Consider the following 16646-nt stretch of genomic DNA (forward strand, 5'->3'; position numbering starts at 1 on the left):
CAGTGGAGCAACGGTACCTTTAATGCAGGGTTCTGATATGATGAGACGGCTGTACGAAGGTCAAAAGGCATTTCTAACTTCTATTCTTCAAGAATCAACAGTTGGAATGGCCATTGAACAGCAGGAAATATTCTAAATTGTGAGACCTTAAGAAGAACACCATGATTATCTCTACTGATGCCTCTGAATAAACGATATCCGAGAACGCAATATGAGAGAGTTAATGGCTGCGTCCCATTTAGTGCACTACTATGGCACTAAATAGAGAAATAGGGTGTCATTTGAGATGGATCCAATGTGGTGTCATGATAAACGGAGGGGGTAGTGACGTTGGACCAATAACAGACTGGTAAATGTCACGACGGCCGTCACAAGTGTTCACCACCTGCCTGTTCACACTGACTGAAGGATACAGATCACCGGCATTGTTGCCTCCCAGCCTTTCATCCTTATTGGATTCTCTGCCCTTTGGGACGGCATTACCTGTGAAGTGCTTACTTGTGAAGCGCTCGGCCTACATTCTTATATTCAGAAGAGCAAACCAGCAACAACCACAACTGAGAAACTGACACTAGGAAAATAACACTGGATGTATTGGCTTAGAGTTAGCTAATAAAAGTAATTTCTGTCATTTACCAGCCTACATCTCAGAGCTGTATAGAGGCCTAGGTACTATCAATATCAATGCAACCGTCTGCCCTTCATATACTCAAGGCAGGGATTTTTTTATTATTATGGTTCTATCCCAGAATTATTTCCTTTTGTGCAACGACTGGTTACCCAGTTGTATAAGTCCCCCCAACCGCACCACTCAGGTCTCTTTTGAGAGAAGTGTTGCTTGTTCTGATAGAATGCAGACATGATTTGAAGGTGCTCTAGAATGAGGAGAGAAAAATATTTGTTTTTCCTTTTAGCTTCTGCTCCCCCTGGTGGTAGATAATGGAACATTCCAGAAGGAAGGTACTGTCGTGTATAGGATGAACCATTTTTGACATTTGGAGGGTAAAAACCTTCCAAAACCACCGTAAAACACTCCCAATGCCTTGTCATATACAAGTCTCAAATAAAAACATCAGATCCTTTTGCTTAGAGCATTGGTAACCTCTGGGATTCCCCTGGTATCTGCTTCAACCCTGAAGGTTGCATGGAGCCTAGCAGAGCCCATCCACCTCCAGAGGACACCGTGGTTCAGGAATATTGAGGTTAGTACAGAGATTGAGAGATACCGGACCCTGGGTCTGTGCTTAGAGGGCAAAGTGTGCCTGGAAGAAGAAGGTGGTCTTACCATGGGTGTAGCTGAGCCCCGGGCTGAGGGAAGAGGGGCTGGCGAGGTGATCCCTGCTGGGGGTGTGGAGGCTCCCATCCTTCTCCTTCTTCTCCTCTCTGTCCTTCTCCTTCTTCTCCTCTCTGTCCTTCTCCTCCCTCTTCTCTCGCTCCTTCTCCTCCCTCTTCTCTCGCTCCTTCTCCTCCCTCTTCTCTCGCTCCTTCTCCTCCCTCTTCTCTCGCTCCTTCTCCTTCTCTCGCTCCTTCTCCTCCCTCTTCTCTCGCTCCTTCTCCTTCTCTCGCTCCTTCTCCTCCCTCTTCTCTCGCTCCTTCCCCTGGCTTCGCTGGCTCATCCTCCCTGGGGTCAATAGGATGGGGTCATCACTGGGAATTAAGGCAGCTGGAGGAGAGCGAAAGCGAGAAAGAAAGAGAGAGAGAAAGAGAGAGAGGGAGAAAAGGGAAAGAGAGAGAGAGAGAGAGAGAGGGGGAGAAAAGGGAATAAGAGAGAGGGAGAGAGAGAGAGGGGGGGAGAAAAGGGAGAGAGAGAGATATACATTTTTATCTGCTGACCAACAGGCTGAGCAGCAGGGGTTCTCCTCCCCCACTGGTGATGACAGATGATGACGACGCGGTGCCCTCTAGTGGCACGGCTGCAAAGATTCCATCTAACGAGGAGTAGGGTGAAGTTGCACCTAGAGTTGCATTTTCCCCACTAACGGTTAAGGTTAGGATTGGGGGAGGGTAAGCTGATCATAGATCTGTACCTAGTGGAAACGTCACCCTGCAGCGTTATAACATATTAATGCAGAGAATATCTCAGTATAGTACGAACACTTCTTAACTCTATGGCAAAGGGTTAACGAGATTTGGTTTGGTGTATGTGAAGCACACACAGTATATTTAATGAATAACATCCTAGGTAGAAAACACATTGTGCCTAGTAGCGCTCTTAAAGGGAAAATGCACAGAGAAACCATCTAGTAGTGCTCTTAAAGGGAAAATGCACAGAGAAACCATCTAGTAGTGCTCTTAATTAAAGGGAAAATTCACTCTAAGGTTTCCAGTGAGTCTTAGTACAGCAGACTACTGTTACAGTGAAGCAGTCGACTGTTACAGTGAAGCAGTCTACTGTTACAGTGAAGCAGTCTACTGTTACAGTGAAGCAGTCTACTGTTACAGTGAAGCAGTTTACTGTTACAGTGAAGCAGTTTACTGTTACAGTCTACTAGTCAATAAGGTTTACAGTGAGTCTTAGTACAGCCGTCTACTGTTACAGTGAAGCAGTCTACTGTTACAGTGAAGCAGTCCACTGTTACAGTCCACTAGTCAATAAGGTTTCCAGTGAGTCTTAGTACAGCAGTCTACTGTTACAGTGCACCAGTCCACTGTTACAGTGAAGCAGTCCACTGTTACAGTGAAGCAGTCCACTGTTACAGTGAAGCAGTCCACTGTTACAGTGAAGCAGTCCACTGTTACAGTCCACTAGTCAATAAGGTTTCCAGTGAGTCTTAGTACAGCAGTCTACTGTTACAGTGAAGCAGTCTACTGTTACAGTGAAGCAGTCTACTGTTACAGTGAAGCAGTCTACTGTTACAGTCCACTAGTCAATAAGGTTTCCAGTGAGTCTTAGTACAGCAGTCTACTGTTACAGTGAAGCAGTCTACTGTTACAGTGAAGCAGTCTACTGTTACAGTGAAGCAGTCCACTGTTACAGTGAAGCAGTCCACTGTTACAGTGAAGCAGTAGCAGCTAGAGGTTCTTTACCATTCGGCCATCAGATTTTCCACCAATGCTCTTTATAGGACACATCACCTCACTCTCTACTCCTCTGTAAACTGCTCATCTCTGTATACCCTTTGCTATGCCACCCATAGGAAATGCAACGCCACCCATAGGAAACTCAACGCCACCCATAGGAAACTCAACGCCACCCATAGGAAATGCAACGCCACCCATAGGAAACTCAACGCCACCCATAGGAAACGCAACTCCACCCATAGGAAACGCAACGCCAACCCTAAGAAAATCAACGCCATCCCTAAGAAAGTCAACGCCATCACTAAGAAAGTCAACGCCATCCCTAAGAAAGTCAACGCCATCCCTAAGAAAGTCAACCGCATCCCTAAGAAAGTCAACGCCATCACTAAGTCAACGCCATCACTAAGTCAACGCCATCACTAAGAAAGTCAACGCCATCACTAAGAAAGTCAACACCATCACTAAGAAAGTCAACGCCATCCCTAAGAAAGTCAACGCCATCCCTAAGAAAGTCAACGCCATCCCTAAGAAAGTCAACGCCATCCCTAAGAAAGTCAACGCCATCACTAAGTCAACGCCATCACTAAGTCAACGCCATCCCTAAGAAAGTCAACGCCATCCCTAAGTCAACGCCATCACTAAGTCAACGCCATCACTAAGTCAACGCCATCACTAAGTCAACGCCATCACTAAGTCAACGCCATCACTAAGTCAACGCCACCCCTAAGAAACTCAGACATACGAGACACAGCCAGCCATAGGCCTAGATAGTGAACTCAACAACTGCAAGTGACATTTCAGTGAGTCAGTGACTATTGGAAATATTGTGGCTCACCAAAACAGGGCACTGTAGAACCATAAAGCTAGTGTGAAACTAGATCAGCACTGTTCAGCCATACATGTGATGAATAATATCACAGTTACAGACAACTTTCACCCACTCCAAACTTTTGGCCTACCCAGAGAAATCCTTTCCTATAACTTGGAATTCATGACATTCGTTTAAGGTAAACACAAACTACTGGCTACTGTAACACAACCTTCCAATGCATCCCTGTCCTGATGAGGTGTTGAGTTGGAGGACGTGAGCCTGTTGCCCCCTGTGAGCCCTCTCACCCCTGCCTCACCCAGCCTCTCCCGCCACCTCACACCTTCCTGTCCCTTTCAAAGGTCAGTGGCTTACCTGATGTGGTGGGGTGCTCTCTGATCTCTGCATGGAGCTGGTATAGGGAAGGGTGGGGACAAGTAGACAGAGATGGGGGAGAGAGAGAGATGGGGAGCGAGAGATGGGGAGCGAGAGAGAGAGAGATGGGGAGCGAGAGAGAGAGATGGGGAGCGAGAGAGAGAGATGGGGAGCGAGAGAGAGAGATGGGGAGCGAGAGAGAGAGATGGGGAGCGAGAGAGAGAAATGGGGAGCGAGAGAGAGAGATGGGGAGCGAGAGAGAGAGATGGGGAGCGAGAGAGAGAGATGGGGAGCGAGAGAGAGAGATGGGGAGCGAGAGAGAGAGATGGGGAGCGAGAGAGAGAGATGGGGAGCGAGAGAGAGAGATGGGGAGCGAGAGAGAGAGATGGGGAGCGAGAGAGAGAGATGGGGAGCGAGAGAGAGATGGGAAGCGAGAGAGAGATGGGAAGCGAGAGAGAGATGGCAGAAAGAGGGGGAAAGAGGAGGGGGTAGGGAGTCCATCCAGGTAGTCAAGGAGTCAAGGTGACCAGAGTGATGTTGGTCAGTTTGTGTGCAGCAGTGGTGGTGGTGAAGGACACAGCAGCAGAAACAGAGGATGATGAAAAAGACAAAAGACAAAAAAGGAGAACAGACGTTAGTAAAAAAAATAAAACCCACAACACCCTACTGACAACAGACCACAACACCCTACTGACAACAGACCACAACACCCTACTGACAACAGACCACAACACCCTACTGACAACAGACCACAACACCCTACTGACAACAGACCACAACACCCTACTGACAACAGACCACAACACCCTACTGACAACAGACCACAACACCCTACTGACAACACCACACTGACAACACCCTACTGACAACAGACCACAACACCACACTGACAACACTATGCAGATCACAACACCATACTGACAACAAATCACAACACCATACTGACAACAGATCACAACACCATACTGACAACAGATCACAACACCATACTGACAACACTATGCAGATCACAACACCATACTGACAACAGACCACAACACCCCACTGACAACAGACCACAACACCCCACTGACAACAGACCACAACACCCCACTGACAACAGACCACAACACCCCACTGACAACAGACCACAACACCACACTGACAACAGATCACAACACCACACTGACAACAGATCACAACACCATACTGACAACAGACCACAACACCATACTGACAACAGATAACACCACACTGACAACACTATGCAGATCACAAGACCATACTGACAACAGATCACAACACCATACTGACAACAGACCACAACACCATACTGACAACAGATCACAACACCATTCTGACAAGACCATACTGACAACAGATCACAACACCATACTGACAACAGATCACAACACCATTCTGACAAGACCATACTGACAACAGATCACAACACCATAATGACAACAGATCACAACACCATTCTGACAAGACCATACTGACAACAGATCACAACACCATACTGACAACAGACCACAACACCATACTGACAAAAGATCACAACACCATACTGACAACAGACCACAACACCATACTGACAACAGATCACAACACCATTCTGACAAGACCATACTGACAACAGATCACAACACCATACTGACAACAGACCACAACACCATACTGACAACAGACCACAACACCATACTGACAACAGATCACAACACCCCACTGACAGATCACAACACCATACTGACAACAGATCACAACACCACACTGACAATACCCCACTGACAACAGATCACAACACCATACTGACATGACCATACTGACAACAGCATGGTGACTGAATGGAGGAGGAGGAGTCTGCTCAGGTCACCAGAAGGGGTGGGGTAACATAACACCCCCAGTGACATATTAACACATGCACGCACACACACCAGTGGCGCCGACCACAATCCACACACACCGGGAGCAGCCCGGATTAGCAGAGATTACAGGAGTACCAGGGATGAGGAGGGATCATCCAGAGACAACACACAGCACTGGGTGGGCAGGTTGGGCGTGTCTCCTGCTAAGCACCAATCGACCCCCATCCCCGGCAGTCAAGAGAACAAATAGCAACCGGTGCATTCCATTGGCTCTGGCCTCAGGGAGAGGCCACAGCTGTGCTGTAATAGGTTGAGAGTATGTACACTGAGGATGTGTCCCTAATGGCATCCCACTACCATTATAGAGCACTATTGTTGACCAAGACCCATACAAGGAGAGCTGATTAGAGAAAGGCGAGGGGTGGCTCAGCTTTGATTAATAAAAGCTTTAGAGGCAAGCGGCCTTAGATTGGATTTTTAATTCAATCAAAGCTGACTGAGTGGTGAGTACATTGTCTCTCTGCAGCTCAATATGATTCGCTACATGGTCAGTCAGTCCCATCAACTACCTGTTTAGTGATAAAGCACAAGGCCAGCTAAGGGGAGTTAAAAATACGTCTTGTGGTTAATGATAGCGGTATAGAGAGGAGTGATGGATGATACAGTTATAGAGAGGAGTGATGGATGATACAGTTATAGAGAGGAGTGATGGATGATACAGTTATAGAGAGGAGTGATGGATGATACAGTTATAGAGAGGAGTGATGGATGATACAGTTATAGAGAGGAGTGATGGATGATACAGTTATAGAGAGGAGTGATGGATGATACAGTTATAGAGAGGAGTGATGGATGATACAGTTATAGAGAGGAGTGATGGATGATACAGTTATAGAGAGGAGTGATGGATGATACAGTTATAGAGAGGAGTGATGGATGATACAGTTATAGAGAGGAGTGATGGATGATACAGTTATAGAAAGGAGTGATGGATGATACATTTAGAGAGAGGAGTGATAGATGATACATTTAGAGAGAGGAGTGATGGATGACACAGTTATAGAGAGGAGTGATGGATGACACAGTTATAGAGAGGAGTGATGGATGACACAGTTATAGAGAGGAGTGATGGATGGTACAGTTATAGAGAGGAGTGATGGATGATACAGTTATAGAGAGGAGTGATGGATGACACAGTTATAGAGAGGAGTGATGGATGATACAGTTATAGAGAGGAGTGATGGATGATACAGTTATAGAAAGGAGTGATGGATGATACATTTAGAGAGAGGAGTGATAGATGATACATTTAGAGAGAGGAGTGATGGATGACACAGTTATAGAGAGGAGTGATGGATGACACAGTTATAGAGAGGAGTGATGGATGACACAGTTATAGAGAGGAGTGATGGATGACACAGTTATAGAGAGGAGTGATGGATGGTACAGTTATAGAGAGGAGTGATGGATGATACAGTTATAGAGAGGAGTGATGGATGACACAGTTATAGAGAGGAGTGATGGATGACACAGTTATAGAGAGGAGTGATGGATGGTACAGTTATAGAGAGGAGTGATGGATGACACAGTTATAGAGAAGAGTGATGGATGATACATTTAGAGAGAGGAGTGATAGATGATACATTTAGAGAGAGGAGTGATGGATGATACAGTTATAGAGAGGAGTGATGGATGATACAGTTAGAGAGAGGAGTGATGGATGATACAGTTATAGAGGAGTGATGGATGATACAGTTATAGAGAGGAGGGATGGATGATACAGTTATAGAGAGGAGTGATGGATGACACAGTTATAGAGAGGAGTGATGGATGATACAGTTATAGAAAGGAGTGATGGATGATACATTTAGAGAGAGGAGTGATAGATGATACATTTAGAGAGAGGAGTGATGGATGATACAGTTATAGAGAGGAGTGATGGATGATACAGTTATAGAGAGGAGTGATGGATGATATAGTTAGAGAGAGGGGTGATGGATGACACAGTTATAGAGAGGAGTGATGAATGATACAGTTATAGAGAGGAGTGATGGATGATACAGTTATAGAGAGGAGTGATGAATGATACAGTTAGAGAGAGGAGTGATAGATGATACATTTAGAGAGAGGAGTGATGGATGATACAGTTATAGAGAGGAGTGATGGATGATACAGTTATAGAGAGGAGGGATGGATGATACAGTTATAGAGAGGAGTGATGGATGACACAGTTATAGAGAGGAGTGATGGATGATACAGTTATAGAAAGGAGTGATGGATGATACATTTAGAGAGAGGAGTGATGGATGATACAGTTATAGAGAGGAGTGATGGATGATACAGTTATAGAGAGGAGTGATGGATGATATAGTTAGAGAGAGGGGTGATGGATGACACAGTTATAGAGAGGAGTGATGAATGATACAGTTATAGAGAGGAGTGATGGATGATACAGTTATAGAGAGGAGTGATGGATGATACAGTTAGAGAGAGGAGTGATAGATGATACATTTAGAGAGAGGAGTGATGGATGATACAGTTATAGAGAGGAGTGATGGATGATACAGTTATAGAGAGGAGTGATGGATGATATAGTTAGAGAGAGGGGTGATGGATGACACAGTTATAGAGAGGAGTGATGAATGATACAGTTATAGAGAGGAGTGATGGATGATACAGTTATAGAGAGGAGTGATGGATGATACAGTTACAGAAATGAGTGATGGATGATACAGTTATAGAGAGGAGTGATGGATGATACAGTTATAGAGAGGAGTGATGGATGATACAGTTATAGAGAGGGGTGATGGATGATACAGTTACAGAGAGGGGTGATGGATGATACAGTTATAGAGAGGAGTGATGGATGGTACAGTTATAGAGAGGGGTGATGGATGGTACAGTTATAGAGAGGAGTGATGGATGATACAGTTATAGAGAGGAGTGATGGATGATTAATTTAGAGAGAGGGTGATGGATGATTAATTTAGAGAGAGGGGTGATGGATAGATCACAGATACACATCTGCTTGCCTTGGCACCTTGTCAAACACTTCCTCTGACCTGTTTTCCAGTTTAAAAAGCCTTTAAGAACTTGGTAAAAAAAAAAAATCTCAATATAGACTATTACAGGGGTCTGGGGGAACGTCATGAACCGGGTCGCGTTTATAAGGCACGAAACGGAAGAAAACAGTCCGAAACAAAGTTTAAATGGGCAGTAGCACCTAAACTTGTCCAATAAGACATTTTTTGTTTTTTGTTTTCCGGTGCAAAACGTTTTGCTACGGGGTTCCCTAATGAACACCATCGTAACTTCCATTCTAATCAGACATGAAATAAGAATTCTCTCTGAACCGACCACATCAGACAATGATCCATACTAAACATGGACAGAACTGTATCAACTGAAACACTTCCCATTCACATAACATTGTATGGATCAAGTCTGTGTCCCAAATGGCACCCTATTCTCTATATAGTTCCCTATTCTCTATATAATTGCTCCAGGGTCACCGTTGATGATGGCTGACCCTGACCCTACTCTCCAAGGGTGTCTTATACGCAATTCACACAGGAGTATAATACACACTTGTGAAACAGGACAAATATCAGCACCCACCAAATTATTATTATTAGCAGTATTATTATTATTATTTAGTATTATTATTATTATTATTATTATTTAGTATTATTATTATTATTTAGTATTATTATTAGCAGTATTATTATTATTATTTAGTATTATTATTATTATTATTATTATTTAGTATTATTATTATTATTTAGTATTATTATTATTATTTAGTATTATTATTAGCAGTATTATTATTATTATTTAGTATTATTATTATTTAGTATTATTATTATTATTTAGTATTATTATTAGCAGTATTATTATTATTATTTAGTAGTATTATTAGCAGTATTATTATTATTAGCAGTATTATTATTATTAGCGGTAGTATTATTATTAGTGGTAGTATTATTATTAGTGGTAGTATTATTATTAGTGGTAGTATTATTATTAGTGGTAGTATTATTATTAGTGGTAGTATTATTAGTATTATTTTTAGCAGTATTATTATTATTAGCAGTATTATTATTATTAGTGGTAGTATTATTAGTATTATTATTATTAGCAGTATTATTATTAGTATTATTAGTAGTAGTAGTATTATTAAAATTATTACTAGGGATGCACCCAGAGACTTGTCTTTGGCCACCCTGCCAACAACCATTCACATCCTCTGTCTGAAAAAGGCTAGAGCGGCACTGCAGGGCATACTAATGGTGCCTGCTGCTCTCCCACTGCAGGGCATACTAATGGTGCCTGCTGCTCTCCCACTGCAGGGCATACTAATGGTGCCTGCTGCTCTCCCACTGCAGGGCATACTAATGGTGCCTGCTGCTCTCCCACTGCAGGGCATACTAATGGTGCCTGCTGCTCTCCCACTGCAGGGCATACTAATGGTGCCTGCTGCTCTCCCACTGCAGGGCATACTAATGGTGCCTGCTGCTCTCCCACTGTAGGGCATACTAATGGTGCCAGCTGCTCTCCCACTGCAGGGCATACTAATGGTGCCTGCTGCTCTCCCACTGCAGGGCATACTAATGGTGCCTGCTGCTCTCCCACTGCAGGGCATACTAATGGTGCCTGCTGCTCTCCCACTGTAGGGCATACTAATGGTGCCAGCTGCTCTCCCACTGCAGGACATACTAATGGTGCCTGCTGCTCTCCCACTGCAGGACATACTAATGGTGCCTGCTGCTCTCCCACTGCAGGGCATACTAATGGTGCCTGCTGCTCTCCCACTGCAGGGCATACTAATGGTGCCTGCTGCTCTCCCACTGCAGGGCATACTAATAGTACCTGCTGCTCTCCCACTGCAAGATGTAGTCAGGGTGCCTGCTGCTCTCCCCCTACAGGACATAGTAACGGTGCCTGCTGCTCTCCCACTGCAGGACATAGTAAGGGTGCCCACCACTCTCCCTCCACAGGACATAGTAAGGGTCCTGCTTCTCTCCCCCTACAGGACATAGTAAGGGTCCTGCTTCTCTCCCCCTACAGGACATAGTAAGGGTCCTGCTTCTCTCCCCCTACAGGACATAGTAAATAACACCGTGGTCTCTATATAAATAACGCTGTGGGCTTTATATAAATAATGCTGTGGGCTCTAAATAAATAATGCTGTGGGCTCTAAATAAATAACACTGTGGGCTCTATATAAATAACACTGTGGGCTTTATATAAATAATGCTGTGGGCTCTATATAAATAACACTGTGGGCTCTATATAAATAACACTGTGGGCTCTATATAAATAACGCTGTGGGCTTTATATAAATAACACTGTGGGCTCTATATAAATAACAGTGTGGGCTCTAAATAAATAACACTGTGGGCTCTATATAAATAACAGTGTGGGCTCTAAATAAATAACACTGTGGGCTCTATATAAATAACAGTGTGGGCTCTATATAAATGAGCTCATGGTGTTGCCAATATATTCAGATCCCATATGTACAATACAACAGGCCTGATACTGTCAATGCACTACCGTATATGAGTAATCCACAATAGACCCATTACATCTGTCTAGAATCACACCTCATCTCATTGTGAAGTGAAAGCTTGTTCCTGCCTGATATGATGTGAGAGAGAAAACATGAAAGCCATATTTTCCCAGACACGGTGCCATTTTCTATGTCTGTTTTTCAAGCTTTCATCTGAAGAGGGAGTGGGGGGGGTTCAGTGACCGCCAGGGGAGGAAAGAAATGTCATAAATAGTACTGTGTCCAAAACAGCACTCTATTTCATATATAGTGCACTACTTTTGACCAGGATCCATATGGTAGTGCACTATAAAGGGAGCAGGGTGCCTTTCAGGGAAAGTGGGTTAGGATGCGGAACCAAGATTTCCCCTGCAGAGATAAGCAGAATAACAACGTTCTGTGCCGACACAGACAGATGCCAAAGTAAATATTGAATAAAGTCTGTTGTTAACCCTATCAGTCCAGAGATGACAAGTTAAATATTGAATAAAGTCAGGTGTTAACCCTATCAGTCCAGAGATGACAAGTTAAATATTGAATAAAGTCAGGTGAACCCTCAGTCCAGAGATGCCTAATTAAATATAGTCAGGTGTTAACCCTATCAGTCCAGATGCCTAATTAAATATAGTCAGGTGTTAACCCTATCAGTCCAGATGCCTAATTAAATATAGTCAGGTGTTAACCCTATCAGTCCAGAGATGACAAGTTAAATATTGAATAGTCAGTTGTTAACCCTATCAGTCCAGAGATGCCTAATTAAATAAAGTCAGGTGTTAACCCTATCAGTCCAGAGATGCCTAATTAAATATAGTCAGGTGTTAACCCTATCAGTCCAGAGATGCCTAATTAAATATAGTCAGGTGTTAACCCTCAGTCCAGATGCCTAATTAAATAAAGTCAGGTGTTAACCCTATCAGTCCAGAGATGCCTAATTAAATATAGTCAGGTGTTAACCCTCAGTCCAGATGCCTAATTAAATATAGTCAGGTGTTAACCCTATCAGTCCAGAGATGCCTAATTAAATAGTCAGGTGTTAACCCTATCAGTCCAGAGATGCCTAATTAAATATTGAATAAAGTCAGGTGTTAACCCTATCAGTCCAGAGATGCCTAATTAAATATAGTCAGGTGTTAACCCTCAGTCCAGATGCCTAATTAAATATAGTCAGTTGTTAACCCTATCAGTCCAGAGATGACAAATTAAATATTGAATAAAGTCAGGTGTTAACCCTATCAGTCCAGAGATGCCTAATTAAATATAGTCAGGTGTTAACCCTCAGTCCAGAGATGCCTAATTAAATATTGAATAAAGTCAGTCGTTAACCCTATCAGTCCAGATGCCTAATTAAATATTGAATAAAGTCAGTCGTTAACCCTATCAGTCCAGATGCCTAATTAAATATTGAATAAAGTCAGTCGTTAACCCTATCAGTCCAGATGCCTAATTAAATATTGAATAAAGTCAGTCGTTAACCCTATCAGTCCAGATGCCTAATTAAATATTGAATAAAGTCAGTCGTTAACCCTATCAGTCCAGATGCCTAATTAAATATTGAATAAAGTCAGTCGTTAACCCTATCAGTCCAGATGCCTAATTAAATATTGAATAAAGTCAGTCGTTAACCCTATCAGTCCAGATGCCTAATTAAATATTGAATAAAGTCAGTCGTTAACCCTATCAGTCCAGATGCCAAAGTAAATATTGAATAAAGTCTGTTGTTAACCCTATCAGTCCAGAGATGACAAGTTAAATATTGAATAAAGTCTGTTGTTAACCCTATCAGTCCAGAGATGACAAGTTAAATATTGAATAAAGTCAGGTGTTAACCCTATCAGTCCAGATGCCTAATTAAATATAGTCAGGTGTTAACCCTATCAGTCCAGAGATGCCTAATTAAATATTAAATATAGTCAGGTGTTAACCCTATCAGTCCAGAGATGCCTAATTAAATATTAAATATAGTCAGGTGTTAACCCTATCAGTCCAGAGATGCCTAATTAAATAGTCAGGTGTTAACCCTATCAGTCCAGATGCCTAATTAAATATAGTCAGGTGTTAACCCTATCAGTCCAGAGATGCCTAATTAAATATTGAATAAAGTCAGTCGTTAACCCTATCCGTCCAGAAATGCCTAATTAAATATTGAATAAAGTCAGGTGTTAACCCTATCAGTCCAGAGATGACAAGTTAAATATTGAATAAAGTCAGTTGTTAACCCTATCAGTCCAGAGATGCCTAATTAAATATAGTCAGGTGTTAACCCTATCAGTCCAGAGATGCCTAATTAAATATAGTCAGGTGTTAACCCTCAGTCCAGATGCCTAATTAAATATAGTCAGGTGTTAACCCTCAGTCCAGATGCCTAATTAAATATAGTCAGGTGTTAACCCTATCAGTCCAGAGATGCCTAATGAAATATAGTCAGGTGTTAACCCTCAGTCCAGAGATGCCTAATTAAATATTGAATAAAGTCAGTCGTTAACCCTATCAGTCCAGATGCCTAATTAAATATTGAATAAAGTCAGTCGTTAACCCTATCAGTCCAGAGATGCCTAATTAAATATTGAATAAAGTCAGTCGTTAACCCTATCAGTCCAGAGATGCCTAATTAAATATTGAATAAAGTCAGTCGTTAACCCTATCAGTCCAGAGATGACTAATTAAATATTGAATAAAGTCAGTCGTTAACCCTATCAGTCCAGAGATGACTAATTAAATATTGAATAAAGTCAGTCGTTAACCCTATCAGTCCAGATGCCTAATTAAATATTGAATAAAGTCAGTCGTTAACCCTATCAGTCCAGAGATGCCTAATTAAATATTGAATAAAGTCAGTCGTTAACCCTATCAGTCCAGAGATGCCTAATTAAATATTGAATAAAGTCAGTCGTTAACCCTATCAGTCCAGAGATGACTAATTAAATATTGAATAAAGTCAGTCGTTAACCCTATCAGTCCAGATGCCTAATTAAATATTGAATAAAGTCAGTCGTTAACCCTATCAGTCCAGAGATGCCTAATTAAATATTGAATAAAGTCAGTCGTTAACCCTATCAGTCCAGAGATGCCTAATTAAATATAGTCAGTCGTTAACCCTATCAGTCCAGAGATGCCTAATTAAATATTGAATAAAGTCAGTCGTTAACCCTATCAGTCCAGAGATGCCTAATTAAATATTGAATAAAGTCAGTCGTTAACCCGATCTGAGACCCCAGAAAACAAATCTGCTTTTCATTCATCTGCATGTCCAGCCCTTAAGTACTAAACAAAAATATAAACGCAACATGCAACAATTTCAAAGATTCTACTGAGTTACAGTTCATATAAGGAAATCAGTCAATGGAAATAAATTCATTAGGCCCTAATCTATGGATTTCACATGACTGGGAAGGGGCGTAGCCATTGGTGGGCCTAGGAGAGCATAGGCCCACCCACTGGGTAGCCAGGCCCACCCTACTGGTGAGCCAGGCCCAGCAAATCAGTGTGTTTTTCCCCCACAACTACTCCTCAGTAACACGTGATCTGCAGTTGTGAGGCTGGTTGGAAGTACTCCCAAATTCTCTAAAATGACGTTGGAGGCAGCTCATAGTAGATAAATTAACATTAAATTCTCTGGCAACAGCTCTGGTAGACATTCCTGCAGTCAGCATTCCAATTGCACGCTCCCTCAAAACTTGAGACTGTTTTGTAGCATTGTGTTGTGTGACAAAACTGCACATTTTAAAGTGGCCTTTTATTGTCCCCAGCACAAGGTAATTAGCATGCTGTTTAATCAGCTTCTTGATATGCCACACCTGTCAGGTGGATGGATTATCTTGGCAAAGGAGAAATGCTCACTGACATGGATGTAAACAAATTTGTACACAACATTTGAGGGAAATTCGCTTTTTGTGCGTATGGAACATTTCTGGGATTTTCTTTTCTCCAGCTCATGAAACATGGTACCAACACTGTACATGTTGCATTTATATTGTATTCATTGTATTTAGCATCAAAATGAAGTGTTTAACAACAACATCTCAGGAGAACCAGGGCTACATGGAAAACACAAAACAATTTGGCAAACAGTTGCATTCATGAGTTTTATTGACAAAGAAACCATTTCAAAAACAAAGCAAAAATGATGATATGAAGCTGAAGTACAGAAACTGTTTGCTCAGTGGGAAATTAATATCCAACTAGTCAGTGACAACTGTGTGGAGTTTGGAGTTTGTGACACCGACTATGTGAGCTTATTACAGTATTATAGACAGTATGTCCTGGGATTTCCTATGATCTTCTATGTAGAAGAGCCCATTACCCATGAATCACTCTTGTGTAGCTTGTGAGCATCATAGAGCAAAACATTTTTACATGTGCGTCTCGTGAGAATCGTTTTATTAGATAGCTTTCAATAGTTTGTTGCTCAAACCATTCAGACTCTACTGTTGTTCCTGTAAAAAGATCTGGTCTCACAAACACCACTCTAACTCAGCCCCCGTTAATCACAGACTAATTAACGGTTGGTACCAATGGATGCAGAAGAAAGTTACTAATCCAATGGTACCCAGAAGTAGCTTTAAAAGGGGTTAGAAGTCCAAATGGCGCCGGCATCGCGGTGGGACTCATTGGGTTAACCTTTCTGTTAGGATTCATCATCTACTGAAATGCAGCAAATAAGAGAGAGTGATATTGAAGAATTACTGAGCAGAGTTTCCCCTCGGTACAGATCTAGGATCAGCTTCCCCTTCCCCAATTCCTATAAGTGGGAATTAAAAACTGACCCAAGATCAGTGTCTAGGCCTGGGGACAACGTTACCTTACTCATGAAAACAGTACCATCTCTACCTGTGGTGTTGCTTCAGGAGACTATTTAGACACATTCCTGTAGCTTCTAGACTTTTTTTTTATCTTCCATCACAGTATTTTCTTTAAACTTTACATTTCATCCCGATGTGAAGCCTAGCATTTTCCCAAGCACAGGGAGAGAGTGAATATCTCAGGGCTTAGGCTTGAACTGTTTTCCTCCATCCTGCCCCAGAATAGATGAACAGGCACTTGTGTGAGA

General features: G+C 42.3%; 1 protein-coding gene across 5 annotated transcripts in view; it reads right to left on the reverse strand.

Annotated features, from left to right (window-relative positions):
• The window catches only part of LOC109878700 (oxysterol-binding protein-related protein 8-like), a 152917-nt gene that overhangs the window by 65400 nt on the left and 70871 nt on the right, over nucleotides 1-16646 (reverse strand). For 4 of the 5 annotated variants that reach the window (XM_031821435.1, XM_031821433.1, XM_031821434.1 and 1 more), the window contains 2 exons: nucleotides 4205-4241; nucleotides 1286-1663 (listed from right to left, as the gene is read on the reverse strand). In XM_031821435.1, coding sequence (XP_031677295.1) covers nucleotides 1286-1663; nucleotides 4205-4241 — 415 coding nt within the window. The remainder of the gene's footprint in view (nucleotides 1-1285; nucleotides 1664-4204; nucleotides 4242-16646) is intronic. The other variant, XM_031821437.1, reaches the window with a different exon arrangement.

This window comes from Oncorhynchus kisutch, unplaced genomic scaffold, assembly GCF_002021735.2.
Source record: "Oncorhynchus kisutch isolate 150728-3 unplaced genomic scaffold, Okis_V2 scaffold3975, whole genome shotgun sequence".
Lineage (NCBI taxonomy): Eukaryota > Metazoa > Chordata > Actinopteri > Salmoniformes > Salmonidae > Oncorhynchus > Oncorhynchus kisutch.